Source organism: Phaenicophaeus curvirostris, chromosome 1, assembly GCF_032191515.1.
Source record: "Phaenicophaeus curvirostris isolate KB17595 chromosome 1, BPBGC_Pcur_1.0, whole genome shotgun sequence".
In the NCBI taxonomy this organism is placed as follows: domain Eukaryota; kingdom Metazoa; phylum Chordata; class Aves; order Cuculiformes; family Cuculidae; genus Phaenicophaeus; species Phaenicophaeus curvirostris.
The window spans coordinates 146141186-146155485 of NC_091392.1; the positions used below are offsets into that span (position 1 = coordinate 146141186).

The 14300-nt window shown below is 48.9% G+C and overlaps 1 protein-coding gene across 1 annotated transcript in view; it reads left to right on the forward strand.

The window, feature by feature from the left end:
- The first annotated feature begins 794 nt into the window (after positions 1 to 794).
- GAS6 (growth arrest specific 6) overlaps positions 795 to 14300 on the forward strand; it is a 45858-nt gene continuing 32352 nt past the window's right edge. The window contains exons 1-2 of the mRNA XM_069878002.1: positions 795 to 936; positions 2377 to 2543. Of these exons, the coding sequence (XP_069734103.1) occupies positions 867 to 936; positions 2377 to 2543 (237 nt within the window). The 5' untranslated portion in view covers positions 795 to 866. The remainder of the gene's footprint in view (positions 937 to 2376; positions 2544 to 14300) is intronic.

Genomic DNA, 14300 nt, shown 5'->3' on the forward strand with positions numbered 1-14300 from the left:
GCCTCACCACCCTCACAGGAATAAAAACTAACTAATCTAATCTAGTCTTCCTAACACCTAGTCTAAATTTCCCCTCTTTAAGCTTAAAACCGTCCCCTCTGCACTTCCTGATAAAGACCCCCCTCCCCAGCTTTCCTGTAGCTCCTTCAGGTACTGAAAGGTCTCTATAAAGTATCCCCAGAGCCTTCTCTTCTCTAGGCTGAACAATCCCAACTCTCTTAGCCTGTCGACTTGCCTGGTTTAACCAGAGTGGACATGGACAGTGAAGGGTGGCTTGCAACACATCGGTATAAACCACATCTGTCTCTTTCCTGAGGAGTTTATCTTAAAATACCAGTATAAACTGAAAATTAGATCTGAAGAAAATATGCGTTGGGGTGTGGGGAGAACCACTTTTTCTTATTTAAGGCAGGACTGGGCTGGGTTTGGTGCCAGGTTCTCCCTCTCGGCGGTGAATCATAGAAGGGTTTGGGTCGGAAGGGACCTTAAAGCTCGTCCAGTTCCACCCCCCCTAGGCCGGGCAGGGACACCTCCCCCCGGGCCGGGCTGCCCGAGGTCCCCAGAGAGATTCAAACGATGCTCCCGGCGGCGCGGCCGGAGGTGAGGAAGGGAGCAGCCTCCCCCTCGGCTTCCCGGCCCCTGCCGCCCGCCCACCGGCCCCGTGAATCCTCCCCCGGCGCTCCCCGGCGGGCGGGCAGGTACGGGGTGTGTCGCTGAGCCCGGGCTCGGCGGGGACTTGGCGAGCGACCGGGTAGGACGGGCGAGCGGCTCCCCCGCCGGGCTCCGCGGCAGCAGCGCCCGCCCCGCCCCGCCCCGCTCCGCTCCGCTCCTCTCCGCCCCGCCGCGCTCCCAGCGCCGCCGCATCCATGCCGCATCCCGCGGCGCCCCTCGGGGCCGCCCTGCTGCTCGTCCTGCTGGCGGCGGAATCCTCGCAGAGTGAGTAGGGGGCGAGCAGGAGCCGGGGACGCGCGTCACTCCCTCCCTCCCGTGCGCGGCGCGGAGCGGAGCATCCCCCGCCGCCCCGAGTGTGGGAGCGCGGTGCGGGGGAGCCGCTGTGGTGGGGGGGGAGGAGGGGGGATGCTGCACAAGGTTCTGAGCATCCCCCGCCGCCTCGAGTGTGAGTGTGCGGTGAGGGGGAGCTGCTGGGGCGGGGGAGGAGGAGGGATGCTGTTTGCGCCACGGAGCATCCCCCACCGCCCCGAGTGTGCTGAGTGCGGTGCGGGGCAGCTGCTACGGGGGGAAGGGGAGATGCTTCACAAGGTGCTGAGCCTCCCCCACCGCCTTGAGTGTGAGTGTGCGGTGAGGGGGAGCTGCTGGGGCGGGGGAGGAGGAGGGATGCTGTTTGCGCCACGGAGCATCCCCCACCGCCCCGAGTGTGCTGAGTGCGGTGCGGGGCAGCTGCTACGGGGGGAAGGGGAGATGCTTCACAAGGTGCTGAGCCTCCCCCACCGCCTTGAGTGTGCGGTGGGGGGCAGCTGCTGGGGAGGCGATGGGGGAGATGCTGCACAAGGTGCGGAGCATCCCCCGCAGCCCTGAGTGTGCTGAGTGCGGTGCGGAGCAGCTGCTGGGAGGGGGATGGGGGATGCTGTTTGCGCCACGGAGCATCCCCCACCGCCCCGAGCGTGCGTGTGTGCGATTGTGGTGCGGGGCAGCTGCAGGGGGGGTGAGGGGGGGGGGGGGATGCTGCACAATGCTCTGAGCATCCCCCGCAGCCCTGAGCGTGAGTGTGCGGTGAGGGGGAGCTGCTTCGCGGGGCGAAGGGGGGGGATGCTGCACAAGGTGCTGAGCATCCCCTGCCGCCCTGAGTGTGCGAGCGCGGTGCGGGGGAGCTGCTCGGGGGTGGGAAGGGAGGATGCTGCACGAGGTACTGAGCGTCCCCCACCGCTAAGCATCCCCCACCGCCCTGAGTATGCGTGTGTGCTGAGTGAAGTGCGGAGGAGCTGCTGGAGGAGGGAAAGGGGGGGTGCTGCATGAGCCACGGAGCATCCTCCGCCGCCCCGAGTGTGCGTGTGTGCGATTGCGGTGCGGAGCAGCTGCTGGGTGGGAGAAGGGGGATGCTGCACACGGGCGCTGAGCATCCCCCACCGCTGAGTATCCCCCACCGCCCCAAGTGTGCGTGTGCGCTGAGTGCGGTGCGGGGGAGCAGCTGGGGGCGAGGAGGAATGCTGCACAAGACGCTGAGCATCCCCCACCGCCCCGAGTGTGCGATTGCGGTGCGGGGGAGGTGCTGGGGATGCGGGCAGATGCAGCTGGTCGCACCAGGAGGGGCCGGGTGGATGGGGTACGGTCAGCCAAGCGGGCTCAGCTGTTCACCCCCGCCTCCCCTTCCTCCTGCTCGTCCTCTCCTCCTCCTCCTCCTCGCCCCCCACCGCCCAGCCGTGCTGCTGCGCGCCCAGGAGGCTTCCCAGTTCCTGCGGCTGAGGCAGCGGCGAGCCTACCAGATCTTCGAGGAAGCCAAGAAAGGGCACCTGGAGAGGGAGTGCGTGGAGGAGCACTGCAGCAAGGAGGAGGCCCGCGAGGTGTTTGAGAACGACCCCGAGACGGTAAGGGCACAGAGGTTTGGGTGGGTGGTCCAGCTCTGCCCCTCAGCCTTCCCTGCACTGTGTCAGTTCTGTCCCAGTACAAATGCCTCGGTGAGGATGCTCTGGGTGAGCAACCCAGCCTGGTGTCAGCTGGCATGACTGCTGGCTCTGGAGAGGGGAATGGTCCTGTCCACCCACAGCATAAATCCATGAAGAAAGACCAGTGTGCCATAAAGCTATGGCTTCTCTGCCTGGACACATTAGCATCCCTCTTTCCTTCATCCTCTCATCCCACCTGTATCTATATCCCTTTAATCATAAAATCATAGAACCACCAGGTTGGAAAGGACACACCGGATCACCGAGTCCAACCATTCCCATCAATCACTAAACCATGACCCTCAGTACCTCATCCACCCGTGCCTTAAACACCTCCAGGGAAGGTGACTCAACCACCTCCCTGGGCAGCCTGTTCCAGTGCCCAATGACCCTTTCTGTGAAATATTTTTTCCTGATGTCAAGCCTGAACCTCCCCTGGTGGAGGTTGAGGCCATTCCCTCTTGTCCTGTCCCCTGTCACTTGGGAGAAGAGTCCAGATCCCTCCTCTCCACAACCTCCCTTCAGGTAGTTGTAGAGAGCAATAAGTTCTCCCCTCAGCCTCCTCTTCTCCAGGCTAAACAACCCCAATGTTGTGGCATATATTCCTTTTGGAACATGTTCAGCTTGGTTAGGGTTTTGTAATCAGCAGGGCCAGCACCTGTCACAACAACAGCAGGAAAGCACGTGTATGGGAATATGTTACTGCTGCACTTCTAACACTAAGCATGGATTCACACAGTTACAGCCTGCACACTGCACGTGGAACTGACTTTTCCAGTCTTCTCAAGGCTTTCATTTCAGTCTTCTTCTCACTTTGGACATACACTCACTGTGTAGATGCAGCTCGTTGTTTTACAAAGCTTAGCTTGCTCTTTCAATTACTTTATACCTCCTTTTGTTGCCTTTTTGGATAGACTGTTCTCATTGCAGAGCTTACCTAGCTTTCTAGTGGGAAATGGATTTTCTTGGTGTTCAAATTGAAACTTGACATTGCACAGTGTGTTCCTGTTAATGGTATGATGCTCTAGGGAGAAGGTAGGACTCTGTGTGTGTGTTTGCGTGTGTGTGTGTGTACCCAGGGACACAAACACACTACAGGCAAGGGAGGGACTCATCTAAGGAGATGTTTTATGCTTCAGCCAGACAAGTCTTGACACGTGTGCCACATTAGTAGGCTTAGCACAGGATATACAGTGCAGTAGGTTGTTGTCACAAAGCAGCAGTAAGTACAGCAAAAACATCGAAGTGCTGGCTTTTCTTTTTGACAGTCTTTAATTTAGAGCTTAATACGGAGCACTTGCCTAGACAGTGTTTAACGGTACGCCTCTTATGTGTACATGCAGTCACATCTGCTTGCAGCAAAGTTTGCTTCTGTTCTGTAAAACTGAGATAATTCAGAATATAGATAATCATAAATGGCTAGCACAACTATTTCCATATTCATCTTGAAAAAACATGACTTTAAGCACAGTATAAATATTTGCTATATAGCAGCAAATGCAGGAAAAATATCCTAAATGGGATTCTGGGATAAAGGTGGTCTGAGGCCACCAGCTTGGCTATCTGGCTTCTGGCCAAGAAAGTAGCCAAAGGTAGGTCCCTTTAGAGTGTGGAAGATTGTGTAAAAGTGTCAGGAGGTTTTAACAATATTCAATACTAATCCTGAATATTGGAAAAAAATGAACAGATCTACTGTAATGAAAATAGTGAAATCAGTTTGGTATAAAATATTTTCATGTGTAATGCAATTCTTCAGTCACACCATTTAAGCGTGTTTTGCAGGACAGCACAAACGTTCTGTCATTGAAAATTATTTCCTTTGTTACTGCTGCCAGGCCTCTCTGTGATTCTGAAAACCCCTGATGAAATATCTCCTAGGCCGGATAAGCTCCTAGTGTCTGTATCCCCTTGCTTATTTTACATGTGCTCCTACACCAAAGTACTGTAGTTTATAATACTTTCAGGTCTGTAGTGACATGAGATCCTACCTTTTCTGGGGCACAAAACTCCCAAGCGCTGTGAACTTGCTTGTTACGTGCAGTATGTCCTCTGTGCTGTTGTTTTGCTTCAATCTAACTGAGAAGCAAGCGTGCCACCACATATCGGGAGGATTTATGGCCCTTCCTATCCATTTTACAATCAGTGTGTGACACGAAGGCAGCAGCTGCTGTTCAGTAGCAATTTTCTAGTGCCTGGTGGCAGAGGTCATGTGTTCAGGCTGTTATTATTCTACATCTGGAAGCCTTCTGTGCTTTGTAAGGCAAAGGTGGCTACTCCTCTGGCAGTACCTATGGATTTGATGGGCAGAGTGTTTTCCTCATCTGTATTTTCATCTGACTGGATCTTTTCATATCTCTTAATTATGCATCTGAGGTAATGGAAGTGTTTCTTAAACTCCAGGAGGTTATCATGCTGTCATTTCACTGATGTTACCTTGTACATCCTGTCAGAAGGAAGCTAGATGAGGCAGACTTGACTCAGGAAAGATGAAAACTGTTGATGAACAACACCTAGCAGTTAGAGGAACTGCAGTAACTACAGTAACTATGCATAAGGATATTCTCAGGCTGTAGCCGGTCCATGCTGGTAAAGCAAGGACTTTTTATTGACCAGGAAAATGTACAGATTACTGTTGACAGATGATGTTTCCTTGTTGGAAAGGAAGGCTGACATTTTTTTCTCTGCCATCTGAACCTGGTCACAGGGATTAACTACTTAAGTGATAGCAGGAAGAAACGGCTACAGCACTTTTTGTCCAGCAATGAGCCCTATGGCTAACCTTGTAGTAGGTGACCTGTGAGGAACACATTGATGTGCTGCTGATCTGGTCTTTCAGGTCTCTCCATGTCTCCTGGGTTTCATGCTTTAAAGCACCAGATAAGCACAGTTGTAGGCATTTGGCTTTTACCATCCCATGGGAGCAATGGCCTTGCAGCCTTGACAACTGAAGGTTAGGTTGAGGCTAGTTAATAGCTTGCTGCTTCTCTGTTCAACCTCAAGAAAGGCTGGTGATGTGAGCACAAAAGCATCGTTTCTCTTCCCTGCTCCCCCTGGCAGGTGTTCTAATGAAATGACCTCAAGCTCCTTATGGCCTCAAGCTCCGCCAGGGGAGGTTTAGGCTAGACGTTAGGAAAAAATTCTTTACAGAAAGGGTCATTGGGCACTGGAACAGGCTGCCCAGGGAGGTCGTTGAGTCACCTTCCCTGGAGGTGTTTAAGGCACGGGTGGACGAGGTGCTGAGGGATATGGTTTAGTGTTTGGTAGGAACGGTTGGACTCGGTGATCCGGTGGGTCTCTTCCAACCTGGTTATTCTGTGATTCTGTGAAATGTATGAGTCTTCCTTACAAGGCTTATCATTCTTAATTTCTCTGTGGTTGTGTGAAGAGAATTTCAAGGCCTAATTTTAAAACCTATGACTTAAAGATGTGATATGAAATTATATTAACTGGTTCGATCAGGCAGCTCCAGAAGTTCAGGTATGATGAAGTAAAGCTGTAGCGTAGCTTATGTGATGCTTCATAGACAAAAACATAGCTTCATCCAGCCAACTATATCATTTTATGGAAAGATGCTTCCACTACTGGAGCAGTGGAAGGCACAGGAAAAGGGTCCTCTCGTATAGGTAATGAATGGAATGAAATGTCATTTTCCTATACCAGATCACCTTTTTTTCTGTGCCTTCCACTGCTTTAGTGATCAGCTTTCCAAAGCAGCATCTGCAAGCCCTCAGTGTTAGATACAAATTGTCAAACCTGAAAGAGGGTGTTGCCACATGTGTGATTACTTACATCAGCTGCTAAGAATAGTGTATTAGGCAGGGCTAAACAGCCATTCTTTTGCAGGCCAGTGCAGCTTTTGTCTTTTACGTTATGGAAAACAGAAATATCAGCTCACCCAGACTGGAGGAAGGAAGATCAATTGAAACATTTTTAGAGTTATTTTTTTAGGAGGCAGAGCAAAACTTAGTCTGTGCCATTTGTATGACTATATATGGTAAAAACAAGTGTGAGCCTAGGTTAATGAGACTTGCAGCCTGCCTTTTTCAGGAAGCTAATTATAATATCCTTAGATATAACTGCAGAACTTTGGGATAGTTCCTGTTTTATAATTTCATTTATGCTCTAGGTACTGAAGAGAAAAATTAAAGGATAATATGGTGAGGAAAAAATAAGGATGGAAAATATGTTCATGGGAGGTATGAGGACTGATTCTAAATGCAATCTATCAAAAAATATGCTAGGTGTGATAGATGGGATGAAGTTGCTAAATATCTTGGATATAGAGATAAGAATGTTATCTTATTTAAAATGTTGATGAGGCATTATAAAAAGCAGTACTGCAGAAATATTTGACCTTGGTATGCAGTCAAGGTATTACAGCTTGTTAGCCAACTGATAAACTGCTGTGGAATTTGGTTGACTTGTTCCAAAAATGTGGTTATCGAATCACGTAAAACCAAGGGCAGAAGGGAATGTAGTTGCTGGTGTTCTTAGAAGTGTTGGATTTCACTAAAGAATCAATATGGCAAAAACATGTCCTTTCACAAGGAGTTTCTCTGTTTTGAAAGACTCGGCACGAGGAAGGTGTTTGAATGCATTCTCTTATCATTTGGAACCGCAGTTTATAAGTACAACATCTGGCACTGCCTATCGTATTTGATATTGTTACTATTGAAGAATTGCTGATCTTCCTGCATATTTCCTTTGAAATTGCCATGCTGAATACTCTGAAAGCTGTTAGACCCACCAGAAGCACTGACACAGGTCAGCCTGGCCACTTGTGTTTACTGTTTGTGGATTTGTCCCTCAACAGAGTACCGTGAGAAGCCTGCTGGTTTTTCTATGTGTGCAGCGTGAAGATCTGATTTACAGGCATTCATATGAAAAGTTCTCTTGCTTTTTGAGGGACTTGCATCCAAATTGCTATTAAAATCCATGGCTTGACAAATACACAAAACACTGGCAGAGAATCACACAGTAGCTTTGTCTGAGAGGGACTGAGGAGGTTTCTAGTCCATTCACAGCAAGGGCAGCAGGGAGACCAGACCAAGCTTTTCAGGGCTTTCTATAGTCATGTCTTGAAAATTACTGATCCTGACAAAATATCCAGCAATGTCAGCATTATTTCTGCTGGGCTGGGTTTATCAAGAAGCTGAAATATGGATGAAGCAATATATAGGGTGTGATCATGGTCAGTTTGGTTGTGTTTCATACTGTTACTGGCTCATTGGTTTTATTTCTTTATTTCTTCCATTATGCGGCGTGGTCATGATAACATAGAGGAGCTGCATGCATATGGACGAGAGTATTCTAAACTTTACTCTGATCTCTTGGAGAGAGATATTGTCTGCTTGGCAGACCATATTTATGTCCTATGTCTAGGAATACCCAGGTAGATACACATTTATAAATACTAATCAGAAAAGTCTGAAGGCATGTAATGGGAGGAGAGGAGTTACTGGGAGAGTGAAGCAGTATAACATTTCTTTGAGTAATTCAGTGAATGTTATGTAGTCTAGACATTAAAAATACTGATATCATCTTTAAACACAAATCCCTGCGTAGAATATTACTCTCTAGACCCAGGCAAAAACATTGCTCTGAAAATTATTCTCAGTACACCGATTTGTTATGTCATTTTCACAGAATCACAGAATAACCAGGTTGGAAGAGACCCATCGGATCATCGAGTCCAACCATTCCTATCAAACACTAAACCATATCCCTCAGCACCTCGTCCACCCGTGCCTTAAACACCTCCAGGGAAGGTGACTCAACCACCTCCCTGGGCGGCCTGTTCCAGTGCCCAATGACCCTTTCTGTAAAGAATTTTTTCCTAATGTCCAGCCTAAACCTCCCCTGGTGGAGCTTGAGGCCATTCCCTCTTGTCCTGTCCCCTGTCACTTGGGAGAAGAGGCCAGCTCCCTCCTCTCTACAACCTCCTTTCAGGTAGTTGTAGAGAGCAATGAGGTCTCCCCTCAGCCTCCTCTTCTCCAGGCTAAACAACCCCAGCTCTCTCAGCCGCTCCTCATAAGGCCTGTTCTCCAGCCCCTTCACCAGCTTTGTTGCTCTTCTCTGGACTCTCTCCAGAGCCTCAACATCCTTCTTGTGGTGAGGGGCCCAGAACTGAACACAGTATTCGAGGAGCGGTCTCACCAGTGCCGAGTACAGAGGGAGGATAACCTCCCTGGACCTGCTGGTCACGCCGTTTCTGATACAAGCCAAGATGCCATTGGCCTTCTTGGCCACCTGGGCACACTGCTGGCTCATATTCAGTCGGTTGTCAACCAACACACCCAGGTCCCTCTCCTCCAGGCAGCTTTCTAGACAGACTTCTCCTAGTCTGTAGCACTGCATAGGGTTGTTGTGCCCCAAGTGCAGGACCCGGCATTTGGCCTTGTTAAACCTCATGCCATTGGACTCTGCCCAGCGGTCCAGCCTGTTCAGATCCCTTTGCAGAGCTTCTCTACCCTCCAGCAGATCGACACTTCCACCCAGCTTAGTGTCGTCCGCAAACTTGCTAAGGGTGCACTCGATGCCTTCATCCAGGTCACTGATAAAGACATTGAACAGGGCTGGACCCAGCACTGAGCCCTGGGGAACCCCACTTGTCACTGGCCTCCAGCTGGATTTCACACCATTTCCCACCACTCTCTGGGCCCGGCCATCCAACCAGCTTTCCACCCACGAGAGTGTGCACCTGTCCAGGCCAGAGGCTGACAGTTTCTCAAGCAGAATGCTGTGAGAAACTGTGTCAAAGGCTTTACTGAAGTCCAGGAAGACCACATCCACAGCCTTTCCCTCATCCAGCAGCCGAGTCACTTTGTCATAGAAAGCGATCAGGTTAGTCTGGCAAGACCTGCCTTTTGTGAACCCATGTTGACTGGGCCTGATCACCCGGTTCTCTTGCATGTGCTTCATGATAGCACTCAAGATCACCTGCTCCATGACTTTCCCTGGCACTGAGGTCAGACTGACAGGCCTGTAGTTCCCTGGATCCTCCCTGCGACCCTTCTTGTAGATGGGCACAACATCAGCCAGCCTCCAGTCCAGTGGGACTTCCCCAGTCTTCCAGGACTGTTGGAAGATGATGGAAAGGGGTTTGGCCAGCACATCCGCCAGCTCCTTCAGTACCCTAGGTTGAATCCCATCCGGCCCCATAGACTTCTGGGTGTCTAGTTGGGCTAGCAAGGCTCTGACCACCTCCTCTTGGATCACGGGAGCCTCATTATGCTCCTCTAGCTCCTGGGTTTGTACACAGACAGAATGACCCTCCTTACAATTAAAGACTGAGGCAAAGAAGGCATTAAGTACCTCGGCCTTTTCCTCATCCCCTGTCACTGTTGTTCCTTCTGTGTCCAATAGGGACTGTATGGTCTCCCTAGTCCTCCTTTTATTATTTATATATTTATAGAAAGATTTTTTTGTTATCTTTCACTGACTTGGCCAATCCGATTTCTAGCTGAGCCTTAGCCCTCCTGATTTTTTCCCTACACAATCTCACTTCCCTCCTGTAGTCCACCCAAGAGGCCTGTCCCTTCCTCCAGAGGCCATAAACATTTCTCTTCTTCTTGATATCCCTCAAGATCTCTCTATTCAACCAAGCTGGCTTTCTCCCCTGCCGGCTTTTTTTCCGGACCACGGGGATGGCTTTCTCCTGAGCTGCTAGGACCACCCTTTTGAAGAGCTCCCAGCCCTCCTGGGCTCCCTTGCCCTTGAGTACTGTCTCCCATGAGACTTCGCCAACCAGCCTGCTGAAGAGGTCAAAGTCTGCCCTCTGGAAATTTAATGCTACCGTCTTGCTAACTACCCTCTTCACTTCACCTAAAACAGAAAACCCTATCATCTCATGGTCGCTTAGTCCTAGGCGTCCACCTACTGCCACATCCCCCACAAGGCCTTCTCTGTTCACAAACAGCAGGTCCAGGAGGGCCAACCTTGTTGGTTCATTCACCAACTGTGCAAGGAAGTTGTCTCCCACGCACTCCAGGAACCTCCTAGACTGCTTCCTCTCTGCTGTATTGTACACCCAGCAGATATCAGGCAGATTGAACTCTCCCACCAGAACGAGAGGCATCGATCTAGAGATTGACCGCAGCTGCTCATAGAAGAGCTCATCAGCTGCTTCTCCTTGGCTGGGTGGTCTGTAGCAGACTCCCATCACAAAATATACCTTCTGGTGGGCTCCTCTGATTTTGACCCACAGGCACTCCACCTCCTGATCACCACAATCCATCTCGATGGAGTCCAAGTCTTCCCTTACAAAGAGGGCTACCCTGCCTCCTCTCCTACCCTTCCTGTCCCGCCTGAAAAGCTTATACCCCACCATATCTGTACTCCAGTTATATGAGTCGTCCCACCACGTTTCCGTGATGGCAACGACATCATAGGCCCCTTGCCCTACGACAGCTTCCAGCTCTTCCTTCTTATTTCCCACGCTGCGTGCATTGGTGTAAATGCACTTCAGCTGAGCTGCCAAGCCTTCAGCCCTCCTAGAGGGAACAGGATTCGTTCCCAACTGCCTGGTAACTGGAGTATCTAACACCAGAGTGCCTGTATCTCCCTTAGCACCCCGAGGTGTGTTCTCCCCCACTTTTTGTGTGGTGAGGTACTGGTGGTCCTCACCCGCACACCCTCTCCCAATCGCCAATTCCCTACGTCCAGGCTCGTTCCTGCCTAGCCTGGGCTCAACCCCCTCCCCCTTCATATCTAGTTTAAAGCTCGATTTATGAGCTTGGCTAGGTTTCTAGCAAGGGCTTTAGCCCCCCTAGGAGACCCATGTGTCCCGCCCTTAGCGAGAAAGCCTGGGGGTGCGTGAGCCCCCCCATGATCAAAAAAGCCAAAGCCCCTCTCCTCGCACCAGGCTCGGAGCCAGGTATTAATCGAATTCTTCATCCTGGCTTCCCGCTCCTCTCTATTTAGCATTGGGATGGAGCAGAATACTACTTGTGCCCCAGAGCCCTCCATCATTCTCCCAATGGCCCTGAAGCCATTCTTGATGATTTTGGCAGGGTGTGGAGGAAGGGCCAGTTTTAAAGCTGGCATATATTTCTTTATCTCTTCTTGTTGGTGCAGAATTCATCTGAGAGAGGGAAAGAGTTACAGTGGAGTCTGTGCTGATGATAAAACCTGCTTGGACTCAGTATATGGAAGAATTGGATTCCCAGCCACAACGGTACCTGCTTAATGGATTTCAAGAAAAGAAATACAAGGAGATTTAGACCTCTGTCCAAGAATACCTTGAGGGAAAGAAGAAGGAAGTAGAAAGGTTTGAGTGCTCACTTAGATGCCACAGCGGCATTCCAGTTCTCTGCTGGAAGGAGGACAGTGTGGGCACCAGGAATTCTCCCTTCGCTTTCTTCCTTCTCCCTCTAGTTTCTAATAAAGGAAACATGGAATGGGAGAATCATACCAAAATTCAGAGTGTAACCGATCTGGAAGGCAAACAGATTGGGATTGTGTATTACACGCTAAACTTCCTTTGCAGCAGGAGGGAAGGAACTAGAGAAAACAGGAGTGGTGAATACTGCACTCAGGGGCTGTTTGAAGATAGGACAGAAAAAGATGCTGAGAATGGTAAATTGAAACTAGGGCATAATATGGGTTTGAGTCAAGAAGGAAGATAATGGAAAAAGCAGATAAAGTTATTAAGCCTTTTTTTTTTAAAGGTACTAATAGGTACTAATAGGTACTAATAGGTACTAATAGATAGGTACTAATCAATATGTGAGTGGGGAAAGCCAATTAAAACAAAAAAAACCCAAGACATTTTGTGGCTTAAGGATCATTTAATTTTTTTTTAAAATTAAAAAAAAAAAAAAGGAGCAGCCTACTGAGTATTAGTACAGTTTGTTAGTACAGCTGCAGAAAAATCAGGTAAGAGAACACTGAATTTGTATAAATTGGCAGTTGTGGTTCATGTGTGCTCTGAACTCTAAGTGAACTTAATGAATTACAAGCAATTATTTTCCGATACGTATGAAGAACAATAATGGAATCAGCATCAGCGATTTAGAAGAAACTGAGAGTGTACATAACAAGGGAGCTGCACAAAGCATGACTGCTCTGGAAGCTTTGGGACACAGACCTGGGGTATGAAGACGGAAAAGCTTTGGGGCAGGACACTTACTAAAGAAGCTGCAAGAATTTTCATTATCTCCTACTTTGGTCCCCAGTGAGGTAATTCAGCAAGTGTTAAATGACCAAAACCATGGCGATTTGAAAACAGAATCAGTGGAAAGGGGTGGGAGAAAAGGATTCTTCCAGTTTACTTCTCTTCCACTCACATTGTAATCTTCCCACGTTTGGTTTCACTTTTGGGAGCTCAGCTGATTTAGTTGGAGCAAGTGGCCCGCTTTCCAATTCTGTTTGCACGCCGGCACAACTGCATGAATTGATTTAAGGAACTGATCTAAAGAAAAGTAGTCTGGACAGAAAAATGAACATTCTGCAGCTGGATCTGTTCGCTGGTTCTGGTCACCATGCAGCTTCACAAAGGGCTGCACCAACCAACAGATTGTAAATGAGTGTAGATACTGGATGGGAGGATCAGGTGCTAGGGAGAAGCAGAAAGAGGAGGCAACTGCTCATGCTGTCAAAGAAGTGAATGAATAACCAAGCCAAGGGAGAATCTGATTTAAGATTTTCAGCAGTTCTCTCTTCCGTATCTGTACCTACATCACAATTATGTTATGACGTGCTGTTCTAGAGGCTCTCCACACATACACGTGTCTGTGAGGAAGTTTCTTTATTTATTGTTTCAGGTTTTCTTCCTTTGAGCATCAGCAATGGGACCCAGTGGAAGAGCAAAGCTGGAAATTAAGGAGGATAAACAGGGAGGGGGGACAAGCGTTGGTGCTGCCTTCACTCTGCGCACCTGCCAGGATAAAAGGATGTATAAATGCAGAGGTAAAAGAATGGAGTGTGGTTGCACTGTACAAAATTACATGCATCTGGAGAGCTACCACATTTGGCCAACTCCTGAAACAAGGAGTCCTAGTTCAGTTCCAGAAAATGTTTAGGACTAGAACAGAGAAGCAAAAGTTACTTAGTTATTAAAGTAGTGGACAGGGAAGCATGAGATCAGATTCTGTCACAAGGACCTACTATTGTCTCAGATGTCACTTCCCTATTCCTCACTCGCCTGTTCACACTGAGGTAAAATCCATCAATGCCTTAAGGTGTCTGAATGCTGTTACTGTGAGTTGCAACCTCTTCAGGTGAGAAAAATCTTAAGAATCAATACCATTAGGTTACAGGAAGGGGGAAAATATAGTGTTTCTTTGCTTCAGTGGATAAAATGTTACAGAGCCTGTAAGAGAGATCACAGACATTAAAATCATGTTGTATGGGATACATAATCTCTTCTACTTTAAATGTGGTTTAAATAATTGCAAAGCAATGATGCAATGTAGGATGCTGAAGGAGACAGGCCTTTACTTATGCTAGGTGTTTTGTCTGATCCTTCTTTGCGTAATTTGATTCGAGTTTCTAAGTGAGTGTTAGTTTAACCACACATACAAATATTATAACTATTACAATAAGTAAGGATGCACACAAGCAACACCATGTGAAGACCTGTCATTAAATCGGGATCCTCTTTTCAAATTGTACGTCATTATGGCTGGAGGGAAAGTAGCCTTTCAATCCTGAATCACTGGAGGAAGCTTCAAAGCATTC